This window comes from Haemorhous mexicanus, chromosome 4 (genome assembly GCF_027477595.1).
Source record: "Haemorhous mexicanus isolate bHaeMex1 chromosome 4, bHaeMex1.pri, whole genome shotgun sequence".
NCBI classification, from domain to species: domain Eukaryota; kingdom Metazoa; phylum Chordata; class Aves; order Passeriformes; family Fringillidae; genus Haemorhous; species Haemorhous mexicanus.
Window position 1 is genome coordinate 54,465,733 of NC_082344.1, and position 15,394 is coordinate 54,481,126.

At 43.5% G+C, this 15,394-nt stretch overlaps 2 protein-coding genes across 3 annotated transcripts; one reads left to right on the forward strand and one right to left on the reverse strand.

Annotated features, from left to right (window-relative positions):
• Positions 1–618: 618 nt before the first annotated feature.
• LIAS (lipoic acid synthetase) lies at positions 619–10,059 on the reverse strand. Of its 2 annotated transcripts, XM_059844972.1 has the most exons (11): positions 9,906–10,058; positions 8,654–8,826; positions 7,909–8,002; positions 7,075–7,155; positions 6,677–6,833; positions 5,364–5,421; positions 4,195–4,323; positions 3,717–3,862; positions 3,367–3,437; positions 2,514–2,625; positions 619–1,568 (listed from the first exon to the last, which is right to left on the reverse strand). In XM_059844972.1, the coding sequence occupies exons 1-11, from the start codon at positions 9,999–10,001 to the stop codon at positions 1,516–1,518; spliced, it is 1,170 nt and encodes a 389-aa protein (XP_059700955.1). In that variant the 5' UTR covers positions 10,002–10,058; the 3' UTR covers positions 619–1,515. The 2 variants fall into 2 exon arrangements, with proteins under 2 accessions (XP_059700955.1, XP_059700956.1); XM_059844973.1 differs by lacking the exon at positions 2,514–2,625 and having other exon boundaries at positions 9,906–10,059.
• On the forward strand, positions 10,052–15,283 carry RPL9 (ribosomal protein L9). The gene is made up of 8 exons (XM_059844974.1): positions 10,052–10,135; positions 10,502–10,548; positions 10,629–10,744; positions 11,572–11,667; positions 11,964–12,096; positions 13,515–13,595; positions 14,060–14,175; positions 15,183–15,283. The coding sequence occupies exons 2-7, from the start codon at positions 10,503–10,505 to the stop codon at positions 14,164–14,166; spliced, it is 579 nt and encodes a 192-aa protein (XP_059700957.1). The 5' UTR covers positions 10,052–10,135; position 10,502; the 3' UTR covers positions 14,167–14,175; positions 15,183–15,283.
• Positions 15,284–15,394: the final 111 nt, after the last annotated feature.

A 15,394-nucleotide genomic window follows, 5' to 3' on the forward strand; every position in this document is an offset into this window, starting at 1 on the left:
GTCACATTTTCCCTTACACTGGTGAATTAGTACACTCCTTCTTGGTTAAAGTTTTGTCTTCATAATGTGTTAATATTGCTGTACTATTGTACATCTTGTGAAGGGTCAGCTGTGCAGTGCTGGCCTCAGTTGTACAATATGATGTTCATACAACTTTCTCCTCTATATTATCTTGCTAGGTAGATGTCTTCCTTCTATCATCTTGCTGAGTTGGTGGGTGTGCAGGGTCCACTCTCCTTCTACAGACTCCAGGAGTTTAGAAAAGTACTAGAGCTAGTCATACAATTACCTGCATGATGGGAATTTTGGGCCAGATAGCAAAGTCCTGGGATGTTTCCCAAATAACTTGACAAAGATACAGATCAGGTTAGTTTGGAGATGGTATTTAGTGTCCACAGCTGAGCATTAGGGAGAGAACCATTGGTATTACTGCTGTAAAGACAGGCAAGTAGAGCTGTTAATGTAGCATATGCCATGTTTTTATTTCTGCTTGAGCTTAGTGTCACATACAGTGGATTTCATGTTTTACCCACAATGTGGTTCACTTCTCTGCACTCAGATTTAGCAGCCAGACCAAGCCTCAAGGGACAAGTAACCAGACCCACCAAACACAACCACTGGGTTTTAACTTTCCTTTAATGAAAAGACAATAGCCATGCAACAGGAGCACTGTACAGAACTGCAGTTCCGCATACTCAATACAAAAGAAGCATCTGTGCAGCTCAGTGGGGTTGGTTACAGTCATGTACATAAGTTAGGGGTAGCTCCATTTATGCTCCTACACCAACTCTGATTTTCCAAATTAATTATTAATTAATTATTAATTATTTTTTATTATTTAAATTAATGGTATCTACACAAGGTTAATTGTCTTGCCAGAAAGGTCATTTTGTTTTCTTTTGCTTGATACCTTGTATATACCAAGGCTCACAGTTGGAGACATGCAAGCTCTGGAAAAGCTTTAGCTATCAGAATGGTACAGCTCAGAGACACCATCTTTTGAAGGAGTATCACTGAACTTCCTCTGGCACGGTTCACGAAAGCCCTAATCTGGTGCATTATCACATACAGTCTTTCTTTAGAACTCCTATGGTTCCCAGAGCCCCTGCAAGCTTATGTTCCACAATATTAAGATACACCAAAGTATCAGTACCTTTCCAATTACTATCAGCACCCTCACAGGTATTAATGCAGCAATGCTGACTGCTGTAGCAGACCTATAAATCTGCCCAGTCTTTGTTCCCAGCTTATGTTTGTTTCTTCCACCTCAGTTCCACCACTCTTTCAAAGTCGGTTCTATCTTCTGTTTTTTTGCTGAACACTCAAGTATTCTGTTGCTGTAGCCAGGAGAAATGAGGTAAAATAATGTGTTTTGATGAGAAAAAATTGTTCTGGGAAGATATTTTATTCATATAGCCACCATCTGTTCTTCTGCATTTCTGGAACTGAGTATAATTATGCACTGAAAAAAGGATTCTTAAAGCTGGCTGCTTTTAACAGGTTCAATTCTCATTTTCAGATGGCTTTTGTCTTTCTTTTTTCTACCAAGTTCTTCAAGAAGAATTCACCTAATTAAAAGGAAAAAAATAGACACCAAAATGATTTGTAGGTATTTCAATAAAATAAGACAGAAGAATACATTCTTATTTAACATGAGTGTTCTACTCTATAATACAACTGTTTTCACCAGATATTTTATAGGAATTCAATTATATATAACAGCATTTCCAATACATACAGCAGGGATCTAAAAAACCCTCAAAACTATAAGCCAACACACAATCCCCTCCATTCCCAAAATCCTGATTTTCCTCCTGTCCAGTTTTATGAAATAGCTCTGTTGCTCTGTGCATTACAACAGGCAAAACTGGATTGATTTAATTAAAACTTAATTCCTGTTTCATAAAGTATCAGCAAGTTATAATGAAACCTGCTATAAATCTTGTTTGAGCTGTCATTAAAACAGACTGAGCAGCACAGTACCCCAGATGAGTCTTCTCTCTCCTTCCTTAGGAAAAAGCAGGATGTTGTACCTACACAACAGTTCCATTAATATCAGCTGCTACTTCACACCCAGTGCTTTATCAGAAAAAGCACTGCTGTAAGTGTCTCTATTTTTAAAGCATTGTAAATAAATTCTGCCTAAAGCAACAAAATTGCAACACAAACAACCAGGGACCTCGTTGAACCCAGAAGCATCCAAGAAACAGAATGTGAAGGAAAACTTGAAAATTTGGTACCCTCTATCCTGCCTCACACATTAAGTATAGTACAGAATAGGTCTGGAAAAAAAAAATAGATTAAGCAGCACCGCAATTGTACAAACACTAATTACTGTCATACTGATGGACTTGGATGACCTACAGGAAACAGTTAAGTAATTTTTAAAATACAGGTAACTATATGAGGTGTCCTTGAGCTAAGGTGAGCTTTGTTGCATGTTACTTCACTGTTTTAGTTTTGTATAATAAAATGTTACATGCTAAATAACCCAATGCCTTTCAGTAATTTACCTGCTTTATAGGAAGAACGCACTAAAGGCCCACTAGCAGTGTAATGGAATCCAAGATCATTTCCTACTTTTTCCCAGTACTTAAACTTCTCAGGAGTTATGTACTCTTCCACCTGGGGAAAAGAATTAATTTTGCTCAGGTATTAATGCAAAGGAAATTGCTATAGCTAGCATACAGTGAAATGGTTATATTGCAAGGTCAAAATTTTTCACTCCAAAGCTTTCATCAGTGAAGTCACAAAATGTATTTTTGCTCTGCTTTCTACCAAACATATTTTATTTGATTTACATATTTACTGAAAAGTTCAGAATTTAATTTCTAGCTTCTAGCTTTATCATTTTCTTCACTCTGCTTTTGAATGGTCCTTTCGAGCAAATCTTTTTTTTCTGTTCAAGTTAGTGAAAAACCACAATAGTCCTACAAATGTCTTCACTAACAGTTAATTCAGTGAAACACAGGAACAGAACACAGAGTGGATTTCTGGACAGACTGCAGAAGCAGAAAATGGTAAATATCCCAGCTGAAGTGGCACCATTAAGGGAGAGGCTGTAAGACAGTGAAGGGGCACTGGCTTGAGCAATTATGTTTGAACATACACTGAAGCTCTTGTTTTCCAGAACCATGCCTCAGCTCCAGCTGTCTCCCTGGCTAACAGCAGAAACTAGCACTGGGAAGTCTGCAGAAGATAGAAGGGGTTAGATGGCTGAGGTCATTTTTAGTGAAGAGCCCCTAACAGATGATCATTGTCAGGCTAAACAAGGAAGGAAATTTTTCCCAGCATCTGGAGTTAGAGTAAGGATGACTGTGCAAGGTACGGACCTTAACTCTGCCTGTAAATTAAAGGCACTTTTACCTTTAGGTGACGTTTTGTTGGTTGCATATACTGTCCTAGGGTCAAACAATCCACATCTGCTTCCCGCAATACTGTAAAAACAAAATTCCTTGTTAGTGGCAGAAGGATCACAAGGAAAATCATTAATTTACCTGTCAAATTGAACCTGTAAGCTATAAGAAGACAAAATATTTCAGAAAGTCAGTCTTTTTTAACCAAATTATTATTTTTCAATGGAACTTGGAAAACATTTCCTGCACCAGCAAACTGACTAGCATGTAGAGGCAAAGATACTTACCATTGTTTTCCAACACCAATTGTTTTCAAATTCATACCTGTGAATTCTGGCACCTACTTCAACACCAACTTACATTTCATTGTGGAGTATACTTGTTCGTCCGTCTCGCCTAATCCCAGCATAATGGAAGTTTTGGAAATGACGCCGGGCTGGACCGCTTTAGCGTGTTTCAGCACACGGATGGACTGCTCAAAGTTGGCTCGGGGGTCGCGGACCTTCCTTCGCACATTTCCAGCACAAGGGAGAAAAACACGTGGAAGGGCACAGAGAAGTTAGAGAGGACAGGACAGGCGCGTTCTGCCAATTTCTGCGAAGCGGCAGAGCAGAGGTTTTTTTGGCCGCCCAGTCGGACACCGGCACCGGGCAGCGCCGCGCGCGCCCCCTGCCGGCGGGCTCTGCGGTGGCGCGCGCGGGGCAGGCCGGGAACGGGAACGGGAACGGGAACGGGAACGGGAACGGGAACGGGAACGGGAACGGGAACGGGAACGGGAACGGGAACGGGAACGGGAACGGCCCCGCTGCGCTCAGCCACACCCAGAGCCACTGCTCACCTCTGCAGTGCCGGCACCGTCTCTACGTTGTGGGCATACACATCCAGCCCCGACGAGGCGACTTTCTCCACTGCTTTAAGGTCACCTCGGAAATCGGGAGTTAGGCATTCCACCAGGATTTTTGGATTCCTGAATACGAGGGAGAAAAGGAACACATACGTGGTATGTTGTGTCCCAAAAAACTCAAGATAGAAAAAAAACCCCCACACCCCCATAACTGAAAACATGACACGCTAATACGCAAAGCAAAGTTAATTCAGGATAATTCTAAACCAACAGGTTTCTGCAAACACATTGTAACAAACTCACTTTAAGTTAACCTGCAACAAAGACACATTAAAAAATATAAACAGTGCATGCGAATGTTTGAGAGGCTGTTGGAATTGCTTTTATATTTATTATTTGGCTTCTGCTGTATTTCAGCTCACATCAGTAAAGCCAGGAATTTGTTTTGTTTAAGATCATAGCTCCAAAATACAGAGGAGCTGTAATTCTGCTACTGAAATAAGAAGGCTCTGAGTCTACATTCTAGTCTCGGTGTTCAGGAGCCTGGTTTCAGCTCAAAAAGGCAGGTGGGGAAAACTGCAGGAGCCCTTCAAGCCCCAAGATACACTGGATAAAGACTTAAATGAAGTTATACAAATGAATTCTGCAGGCAGGCAAATGTGCTGTTGAATGGCATACAGGGCACCAATGGAGGGTGAAGGCAGCACATCCAGGGAAAGCAGGAAGGTACAATCACAGACTTGGAAATGGCCACTGAGGCAAAATGAAAAGCAATTTGATCACTGCTGAATGAGAAACCAGACTCCTCTGGTCACACGGTGACAGAGTTACCTAACTCTGCTCTGTTTGAGCTCAAGCTTCAGGAATCAACATACTGCAGAAGAATGTATTCATTTCCTGGAAACCAGCTGTCTGCTCAAAGAAAGAATCCAGTGCTTAGCTTTAAATAAGCCTGGAATGAATTGGAAATGCATCCAAATTCAAAACAGTTTGGGACCATTCTATGAGAAAGATGAACAGAAAAAAAAAGAGGGGGCACAGAGAGGCAAGAGGCAGACTTTTCTATTTGCATGGGGTCTGGAGTAGCCCAGCTAAAGGAGCTGTGACCTACACACAGTACCACATTCTAGAGTTTTAACAACAGTAATACAGCAATGACACACCTTTCTTTCAGATGCCGGACTGTCTTTGCAAAGTGTTCCGCTCCACCATCAGGCATATCTAGAAGCATTTCAGTTATTTAGTTAATCTTTCTGTTCAAGAAACGTATTTACTTACTAGCAGTGCCAAAAAACACATCCTATTCAAACCTTAAATGCAAAATAATAAAGCAGCCAAACCCCAGTCTTGTCTTACCACTTATGCCAAGGGCTTACAAAAGATATCCTACCAAGCCTCTGCAAAAAGTCTAACTGTGACTGTCTAGGGCAGAGTTTAGATTTACCTGTCCCTAGGTTCCCTGTCTCCCTGAGCACAGAATGGCTTTACCTATTTATGGTTCTGGTCTGAAAAACAGTTGTACAAAAATTAAGAAGTATATATTAGTGCTCTTTTAAGCCCCTTTGAAGCCACATGGACTTTCCACTGAACAGTTTTTACAATGGCTTTCCTCACCTATTTGGTGTCACCACAAGGGAGCTACTGCAAGGAAACTACTTCCTACTTCCTTAGAAAACACAACTTTTTTGTTACATATACTATATTCTAGGTTTAGTGTTCGGAAGGAAATTCTGTAATGGTATTGTATATGACTGCTTGCCTTTTTGCTATCCAAGTAATAGAACATGGAGTATATACACGCATTCTGCTAAAAATTAGTTATAAAATACTTAGTGTCATAGTATTTATTGATGTTTATTATCAGCGTAATTGCTGTATTTCACCAGACATACTGAGAAATACTGAGAATATGTAGGAACTGTGCAAAGTTTCAGCACTGTTGTCTCCTTTAACACAGTCCTCCTGGGCAGGTGTGCAGATGAACGTTTCTGGGGGCTATGTGTAGCCATGAAACACTGGTGGGAGTGGTGGTGGTGTGAGCAGAGCCCAGGTACGCACTGGAGAGAGCTCAGGGCGGTGTGAGCAGAGCCCAGGTACGCACTGGTGGGAGCTCAGGGTGGTATGAGGTGAGCCCAGATACGCACTGGAGAGAGCTCAGGGTGGTGTAAGGTGAGTCCAGGTATGCACTGGTAGGAGCTCAGGGTGAATGGTGTGAGGAGAGCCCAGATACGCACTGGTGGGAGCTCAGGGTGGGTGGTGTGAGGAGAGCCCAGTTACGCACCGGTGAGAGCTCAGGGTGGCACGAGGAGAGCCCAGGTACACACTGGTGGGAGCTCAGGGTGGCATGAGGAGAGCCCAGGTATGCACCGTGGGGAGCTCAGGGTGGCATGAGGAGAGCCCAGGTACACACTGGTGGGAGCTCAGGGTGGCATGAGGAGAGCCCAGGTGCACACTGGTGGGAGCTCAGGGTACGCACCATCTCTGTCCACGGACGTCAGCACCACGTAGTCCAAGCCCCACTCCGCGATAGCCTTGGCTGTGTTGTAAGGCTCCTGCGGATCCAGCGGAGGGGGGTTCTTGGCAGTCTTTACTGAACAAAATCTGCAGCCTCTGGTGCACGTGTCACCCATCAGCTGGAACATGAAAGACATTCCTACCTTTACACAGTACATGCAACTGTTGCTCAGCTGGGAAACAGCTGCGTAAGCTACAGCAGTAAGCAAAAAAACTCTAGGACAGTGCTTTACTCTAAAGCACTTTAGTGTTTTAGTTACTTAATTGTAATAAACCCATTCCACTACAGTAAAGATCCAACAATAGAGTACAAACAGCTCAGACTTTAAGAGAACACTTAGGAAATGGTTAATGACTTACCATAATAGTAGCTGTCGCTGTGGCATATTCTCCACCTCCCCAGCATTCTCCAATGTTGGGACAACGTGCTTCTTCACATACCTGGAGGTGAAAGGCTGTACTGTACATGGATTTTTCTATATTATTTTTGAAAATAATTATTATATTTTTTATGGATTTTAATAGTAACCTACAAACAAAATGTGATTCCTTCTGTGATAAATGAGGTTAACAATTCCCTGCTGTTTTTAACAAGTCAGTAGAACTGCTTCCTGATATCCATTACCTTTACTTTCTCTACTTCAAAACTCCAAAAACTCTTCAGCCATATAACTGTCTTATTAATTAGCACAGACTGTCATTAACATTAATATTTCAAATTTAAGAACTGATAAAATGTTCACAAAGTATGTGATTCATTACAGCATAAAGAACTAAGAACTTAGTCTGAAAAAAAAAAAAGAAAAAAAATCCCCTCCATGCATTCCCACTGCTTTTTACTATCTGGAAAGTACAATTAATGAAATCTGCAGAGTTTGTTTTCATGAAAATTGAGTATGTAACTCTGAGATTGCGTGTGTCTCCATTAAAAACAGTTGCACATAGCATCTTCTAATCTCTGGTGATGTAAGTAGTAAACCCAAGTATTTAAATTCTTAGTAGGAAAAACACCAAATCTGTTGGATTTAACCTTATACTTTAGGGGTAAAATTCACTGCTAGCAAAAAGGATCACCACTGAGCTTGATTTCAGCTCTGAAGATCATGCAAGGCATGATTTCTACCTGTCCTCCACATAGAAAAATGTAAAATCTGCCTTACTTCTACAGGAACACTTGGTTGGTGCCAGACTTACCGTATGAAGATTTAAACTTCTCAAGGTATTCTTTAATTTATTGTAATTCTTTCCCATGGGAATCTTTGTTTTCAGCCATGGAGGAAGATGCAGCCTGAGTAACACCAAGCAAACATAAAGATTCATAAACTACTTACACGTTAAGTTTTATTCATAGATTTGTTTTAATTTGTTACAGATCTCAACAAGGAAAGGTCCCTTGAAAAATGATGCAACTCAGCAATTAATGTTTGCATCATTCATGACCAAATCAGATTCTCTTCCCTGTTCATCATCATTCCAACACTCAAGCATGGGAATTGTTGTCATTGAAATGTTTAAAACTGTTCACTGTTCCAGAGGGATTGAACAGTGCCACACTGGAGACTGCAGCCATTAATGGCAGCAGACATTGCACAGCTATCACGAAGTCTGATCGCTCTATAACTGGAAATATGGGGGTTTAAACATTTTTTTAATATAAGTCTTCATTTTTTGTTTTCTCTATCAGTAATACTTTTTCATCACATTCACCTACTGATGAATATTTGTAATTTAATTACTGGAACTTAAGAACATACCACCATGTCTCCACATTTTTTTATGGATTTGAAGTTAATGACACTTGTCCTTTCTTGAATAATCCTTAAATTTGCAACACAGTAGGGTGAATTTTAATAAAGATACATAGCATACATTTTGTAGTTGTTACTAAACATGCAGATCATGCTGGAAAGCAACTAAAGTTGTTTAAAATCACTATTACCTTTCTCCTTTCTCACGCTTTAAATTGCCTTTATAGTCAGCCCATCTGCTCTTGTCTGACAGATCTCCAGAGACAAAGTCCTGTAAGTCCGGTCCATTTTGCAGGAACTCTTTTTTTTCCCCTGGTAAAGAACCTGATGTTCCATATTGGTTACACACATGGCTTCCTGACACCTAAAACAAGAAAGATTGTAATTTATTTAGTAACAAACAGGGTGACATCACTAAAAAATAATTTGCCTTTACACTGGTTAACGCATGCTTTGTGTAAGCATTTTCCAATTGGCTTTTAAGTTAAATGAATAATCCTCTTTTTATTTTAAGCTACATGTAACAGACTTATCTATCATAACATCACACTAACCTATGCAGTGTAACACACAATTCCCCTGTACTCAGCACTGGGGAGGCCACACCTCAAATCCTGTGTCCAGTTCTGGGTCCCTCACTGCAAGAAAGACACTGAGGGGCTGGAGCATGTCCAGAGAAGGGCAGTGGAGCTGGAGAAGGGTCTGGAGCACAAGGCTTGTAGGGAACAGCTGAGTGAGCTGGGAGTGCTCAGCCTGGAGAAAAGGAGGCTCGGGGGAACTGACTGGTCTCTACGATTGCCTGCGAGGAGGCTGGAGCCAGGTGGGGATGGGCTTCTTCTCCCAGGCAACCAGCGACACGGTGAGAGCAAATAGCCTTAAACTGCACCAGGGGAGGCTTAGCTCGGACATCAGGAGGAATTTCTCCCCAGAAAGGGTGATGGGTGATTGGGCATCGGAATGGTCAGCCCAGGCTGGAGCCACCGTCCCTGGAGGTGTTTAAGGCAGGACTGGATGTGGCGCTCAGCGCCGTGATGTGGGTGACAAGGCGGTGCTGGGTCACAGCTTGGACTCGATGATCTCAGAGGTCTTTCCAACCCAACAGATTCGGTGAAATAACGTTGTGTGGGTTACTCCGGTGCTGCGGGGCCGCAGGCAGCGCCTTTGCCAAGGTTCCCGGGGGCTGCCGGGCGCTGTCCCATGGGAGCGGGGCCGGGGCTCGGAGTCCTGGGGATGCGTGTGTCCGTGCGGGGCCGGGACGGTCCGTCCCGGGCTCTGCCCGCGGCCACCCCGCGCTGCCCCGCGCCACCACCACAGACACGCTCGGCACCAGCACCCACAGCGTCTCCTCCTGCTCTGCCGTGCCGTGCCGTGCCGTGCCGTACCGTATCGCGGCCCCCACCCGTCCTGCTGCCGGCGGCCCCCGGGACACGCGGCGAGACTCACCCGGGCCCGGCCCCGCGGCACCAGCAGCCCCCGGGCGGCGGCGGCCCCGCACCGGCCCTGCGGCAGCAGCAGCGACATGGCGGCGCACGGCCCCATCGACGCGCTCGGCAGGCTCGGCTACTCTTGCCTATCGGACGGCTTCCTCGGCGTGATGACGTCACGGACCCCGGAGTGGCTACAAGTACGTGATGACGTCATGCGCTGTCTCTTTTGGCGCTGTGCGCTGCAAGGTGAGGTCTGGAGGCGCCTCGGGATCGCCGGATCACCGGGATAATCCGGGACCATCCGCGTCGCTCGGCCCCCCAGCGCCCCGTCCGCGCGCGGGCAGCCCCCCGGGGCGGTGCCGAGCCCCGCCGGCGCCTCCTGTCCCGCACCCCGCGCTAGAGGGCCCCGGGAAGGCGCCTTCCCGGGAAGGCCCCGTTGAGGCCGCCGCGCCCCGCCGCTCTCCGGGCCCGGGTGGGAGGCGCCGCTGCGGGGAGCGGAGCCCGGCGGTGACAGTGCGGAGGGGGCGTCGGGTCGTGCAGGGGAAGAGCGGGCGGGGTCCCGGCGGGCGTAAGGGCGAGAGAGGCTCCAGCGTTTCTCGTTGTCTCCCGCAGGATGAAGACCATCCTCAGCAACCAGACTGTGGACATCCCCGAGCAAGGTCAGTCCGGGCCGCGTTCGGGAGGCGCCTGGCCGGGCCGCCCCCGCAGCCCGTAACGCGTGTCCACCTTTGGTCCGCAGTGGGAGTTTCGCTGAAGGGCCGGACGGTCATTGTGAAGGGGCCCCGAGGAACCTTGAGGAGGGATTTTAACCACATCAACGTGGAGCTGTCCCTCCTGGGAAAGAAGCACAAGAAGGTGGGTGCTGCACAGGCCCTTTCGCTGCCCGGAGACAGACGGGAGCTTTATAGTTGGCTTAAAAACTTCTTGGTGGTGGAGGAGAGTGACCAAAAATGTTCAGCAGCGGGTGAGTTTTTTGGTAGGTTTTGCTTATTCCTGTGTTTTCTGAGAGGTTGGTTTGGTGGAAGCGTGGCGCCTCCTCGGGCTCTGCGGGAGTGAATACGTAGATCGCATTCTTCTGTAGTGACAGTTGCAGGGAAAAGGGTTGATTACTGTATGCTGTTCTGCAGACTGCTTATTTTAGAGGATAAAATCAGTTCATTGGATTTCCATAAACTGCAAGTTATATTAGGAGAGGAGATAAATAAGTGCATGATTTTTCATATTGTCTCAAAAAGTATAAGAAAATATCAAGAGTGACTGATTTCAGGTACTGTTTCACAGAGATCGAGTGCTTCATTGAAACAGTGGATCCACACAGAGTGTTTCTTTTAGGTTGATCATGCATAGGAGGCAGACTTTAGAACAATATACTTAGTAATTGCTAATGCATCCTTTAGCTCAGGATTGTATATTTATCTACCCCAGCTCTTTTGAAGACTTGTTAGTGGCAAGACCTGAAGAAAACAAATGTTTCTCCCGTGTCTCAGGTTAGGATTTAAAAGACAGGAACCAGGTGGGCCTTTAGTAAGTTGTCTGTCAAATAAACAAAACAGTTCTGTGTTTTTGTTTGGTGGGCTTTCAGTAGTTTATCTGAAAGTTTTGTTCCTCATTTGTCACAAAATTATTTTGTTGCTGGTTTTGAAGTGTAGCTGAAAGCTTTGTTAATGTGATTTTTGATGCAGCTGCGTGTTGACAAGTGGTGGGGTAACAGAAAGGAGCTGGCAACAGTTCGCACGATTTGCAGCCATGTACAGAACATGATCAAGGGGGTCACTCTGGTAAGTTGTGTTTAGAACCACCATAACTGCTGCCCTTTTTCATACTTGCAGTGAGAGCCTTTTATTTTATGGAGGGGGAGCGTTTCTAAGCATGCAAGATGCAGCTTTCTCCTTTTGCTTTTTTGTCTTGCCGTTGCTGCCAGGCAAGTTCTGTGGGTGGAGGAAAGGATGAATGTCTCTCGGGCCCTTTTTCAGAAGCTGTTGCTACACCTTGGCTTTAGTTTCTCATGTAAGCTTCATGCATGTGTTCTGCCTTCTGGGCCTGTTCCAATGTCTGGTTGTGTCCTGTGTCCCAGGGCTTTCGCTACAAGATGAGGTCGGTGTATGCTCACTTCCCCATCAATGTGGTCATCCAGGAGAACGGCTCACTGGTGGAGATCCGCAACTTCCTGGGAGAGAAGTACATCCGCAGAGTGCGGATGAGGCCAGGTGAGCGTCTCTGGAGATGTATCCTGCTGGTTCTAACTAGGCTTTCCAAGCTGTTTTCTTTGGGCTCTGCCACTGAGAATGGGAGAGGATGAAAATTGTTGGAGCAGCATGTGCTTGTCTGAATTGATGTAATCTTCTTATGATACCATTGTCACTGTTCAGATTTATTATTGATAATGTCTCTGTAATTTTATTAGTGAGATTTAGCTAACAACCAATGTCAAGTTAGTTACTGTAGTACAAGGAATCCAGGATTTACTTTAATCACTGGCAGATCTTAACGGCGTTGATACTTGGTAACCTGCAGCTTCTTAGTGTTAGATTAGTGTTTCTGTTTTAAAACACTGCACATGAACTAGTTTCACACCACATGATAGTTTTGGTCTTTAAGGTGTTCTAGTTTGAATTTGCTGATTATCTAGGACCATTCACAATAAACTTAGAAATTATCATCCTGTTAGCTGTTTTTACATCTTGCACATTTGGAGTCTCAGTAAAATGTCTACCAGAACAGCAGGCACTTGATGGAGCTTGTTAAACTTCTGAAAGGAGGCAACAAAACATGTCATAAACAGAGTTACATAAAGACTGTTGGAAAGACATCCATTATCCATTTGGGTTTTTTTTCTAATTCTATTTCTGGTGAGGGTATGGGTAAGGACATTTAATGTGACTGATGATGTTTTGGGGTGACTGTGGAGGAATGCATCAGAACTTGTCCCAGAGCACTGGTAGATAACAGTGCAGCAGAGTTACAGGGTTTTTGATTTACTATGGGATATTAAGGATGGGTTTGATTATTGTATTTGATTTTTTTTTTTAAGTTAGCATTTACTGTTGGCAATAGGCTGGCTTAAAATCTGATATCTGTTGATTAAATAGATGAAACTGTAAAAACTTCTGTTACTCCCCTTAAAAATTCAAGTTTCCTGTAAGATTCTCAAATGCCATTATGTTTACTGCTTGTGAGTATTTGCACCATTGCTAGTGTAAACACAGTACATGACATGACTGGGGGCAAGTGGTTTTTAATGGCTTTTGATTGTTCTGTGATTGGTGACTCCAGTGTTGTCTTAATGAGCACAAGCCTGTGGGAGATGACACCACCTTGCTGGCAAAGTGCTGGCTTGTACACAGTGTTGGTGATTGATGCCTAATGTAATGATGGGTAAGCAGGAGTATCACTTCAGTAGCTTTCACTCTAGAGCATGACTTGTACTAATCTTTAATATGAAACTGTTTGAGGGAGGACAGCCCTGGAATGGATTTGAGGTACTCTCTTTAACAAAGTCATAAAAGCTAATTATTGCCTTGAATACTAGTGTCTAGATATGTAAATTGGGACAGGACATTAATATAGTTTCTTTAATACACTTAATACCTTCAACAGTGTGGATTATGTGTTTTCCTTTCCGTAGGTGTTACCTGTGCAGTATCTCAAGCCCAGAAAGATGAGCTGATCCTTGAAGGGAATGACATTGAGCTTGTCTCCAATTCAGGTTTGTGAAAGTAGATGTGTGGAAAATTATATGGAAACTTTTACCTGAAGATGGTAGCTTAGCAAACTCTTTACCTCAAACTCTGAGGTAAACAACAGCACAGTTGTTGTTTTTTTTTCTCTCTTGTCATTGTAATTGCTTTTCATAGTTCCTTACTCTTTTTCTAAGCTTAAAGGTTTTATTACAAGTCTGCAGAACTTTCATCAAGTCAGTACTTACAGCCTTTTTGGCACCAAACTTCAGCTTTTCAGTTGTACATGTGTGCAGTAATGAAGTGCTATTGCCCTGAGTTGGGCTCAGTGAAATGCATCCTATTTTCATTAGACCTTACAGGATTTAAAGTTGGTAATTCCTGCCTCTAGGTGACAGTCCTGTTTGTTAGATGAAATACTGGAGTGTGAACAAAGGCTACAAGTTGGCTTAGACCTTTTGGCTTTGTGCTAATAGTCTCACTTTGTCTGCAGCTGCTTTGATCCAGCAAGCCACCACAGTCAAGAACAAGGATATCAGGAAATTCTTGGATGGTATCTATGTTTCTGAGAAGGGAACAGTGCAGCAGGCAGATGAGTAAAACTCACAGGTTGGTATCATCTTAATATGCATTGTACATCTTCTCTGTAGAGATGGGGACTTGACAAGGTTTATCTGCTTCAACATGGCCATGGTTAAACAGGTTCCCAGTAGGGATGAAATTTTGTTTGTAAAATATGTCATAAGATGCATCATAAAACTTGAATTTTGGGAGGTCTTTCAACAGCAGTTTTCCATCTTTCATCAACTTGGCATTTTGCTACTGTGTGGAGAAAACCTGTCTCCAGTGCTGTACTCTGCATTGTGAATGCAAGCTGCAGTGCTGGCTGAGAATTTAAAAACAGCTGACCTGGCCTAACAGACTGGTTTACAGCTATTTACAGAGAAGACCTCAGACCAATGTTCCTCCTGGCTGGACACTGCCCTCACTAAAACGATGGACTGCACCCAATTTATATGTAAAGGTCTTCTGAGCAGTTAGTATGTAAATGATAGTAAACAGGTCAGTTTAACAAGGACAACTATTTCCATTGTCCATGGCCATTGTTACTGAAGTTGAGTATGAGGATTTGGGGATAATTTAGGAATTTTAACTGCTAAAGGAATTTGATGCTTTTCAGCTGTGTGTGGTTCCTTGCATAGTACAAAACACCTGTGCAGGATAAGACAGTCTGACTTGCAAATAAATTCTTTGCTGTGTGCCTTGAGAACCTAAGCTTGAGGCAGGATGTAGATGAAGTGAGTTTCATAAACCCATTTTTTTTTAAATCGTCCTCCAGAAACCAAACATTTGCAAGCCTATGAAAAAATAACTTTTTATACTGTTACAAGTGCCTTGAGAGATGGGGCAACTTACTACATTTGTTGAACAATTGAGCTGTTGGGCTTGAAGCCATCTTTAAGTAATCTTGTCTGTGTAAAATCAAGCAAATTCTTTAAGCTATTAATGTCTTCCTTGCATTAAAATCATCAGATAAACATCAAATGGTTGTAAACTTTCAGTTTCACATTTACACTGATAAATCTTTCTAAAAGCTCTTTATCTTTTATTTACAGCTGTCTGGATCCCAACGGTATTTACCACGAGACATTGTCCAGCAATTCCATCTGGTACAAGGTGATGATTTAGAAAAATAAACTATATTTCGTGTCTTAAATTTGTTGTTTTGTTTTTTTTAAGAACTAAATGGTGATTGCATGAACCTGATAGCTTTTAGAGAAGCAGATTGCACAGTGGATCCACCCTACCAATGTGTTTGCAAACCATT

Excerpts from the sequence above, each read along its gene's own strand:
- RPL9 (XM_059844974.1), top strand. The coding sequence starts at position 10,503 with ATGAAGACCATCCTCAGCAACCAGACTGTGGACATCCCCGAGCAAG. Across the intron at positions 11,668-11,963 it reads TGATCAAGGGGGTCACTCTG|GGCTTTCGCTACAAGATGAG; the intron begins GTAAGTTGTGTT and ends CCTGTGTCCCAG. Across the intron at positions 12,097-13,514 it reads CAGAGTGCGGATGAGGCCAG|GTGTTACCTGTGCAGTATCT; the intron begins GTGAGCGTCTCT and ends TCCTTTCCGTAG.
- LIAS (XM_059844972.1), bottom strand. The coding sequence starts at position 10,001 with ATGGGGCCGTGCGCCGCCATGTCGCTGCTGCTGCCGCAGGGCCGGTGC. Across the intron at positions 3,863-4,194 it reads ACGGTGCCGGCACTGCAGAG|GAAGGTCCGCGACCCCCGAG; the intron begins GTGAGCAGTGGC and ends AAATGTGCGAAG. Across the intron at positions 3,438-3,716 it reads AGTATACTCCACAATGAAAT|TATTGCGGGAAGCAGATGTG; the intron begins GTAAGTTGGTGT and ends TTGTTTTTACAG.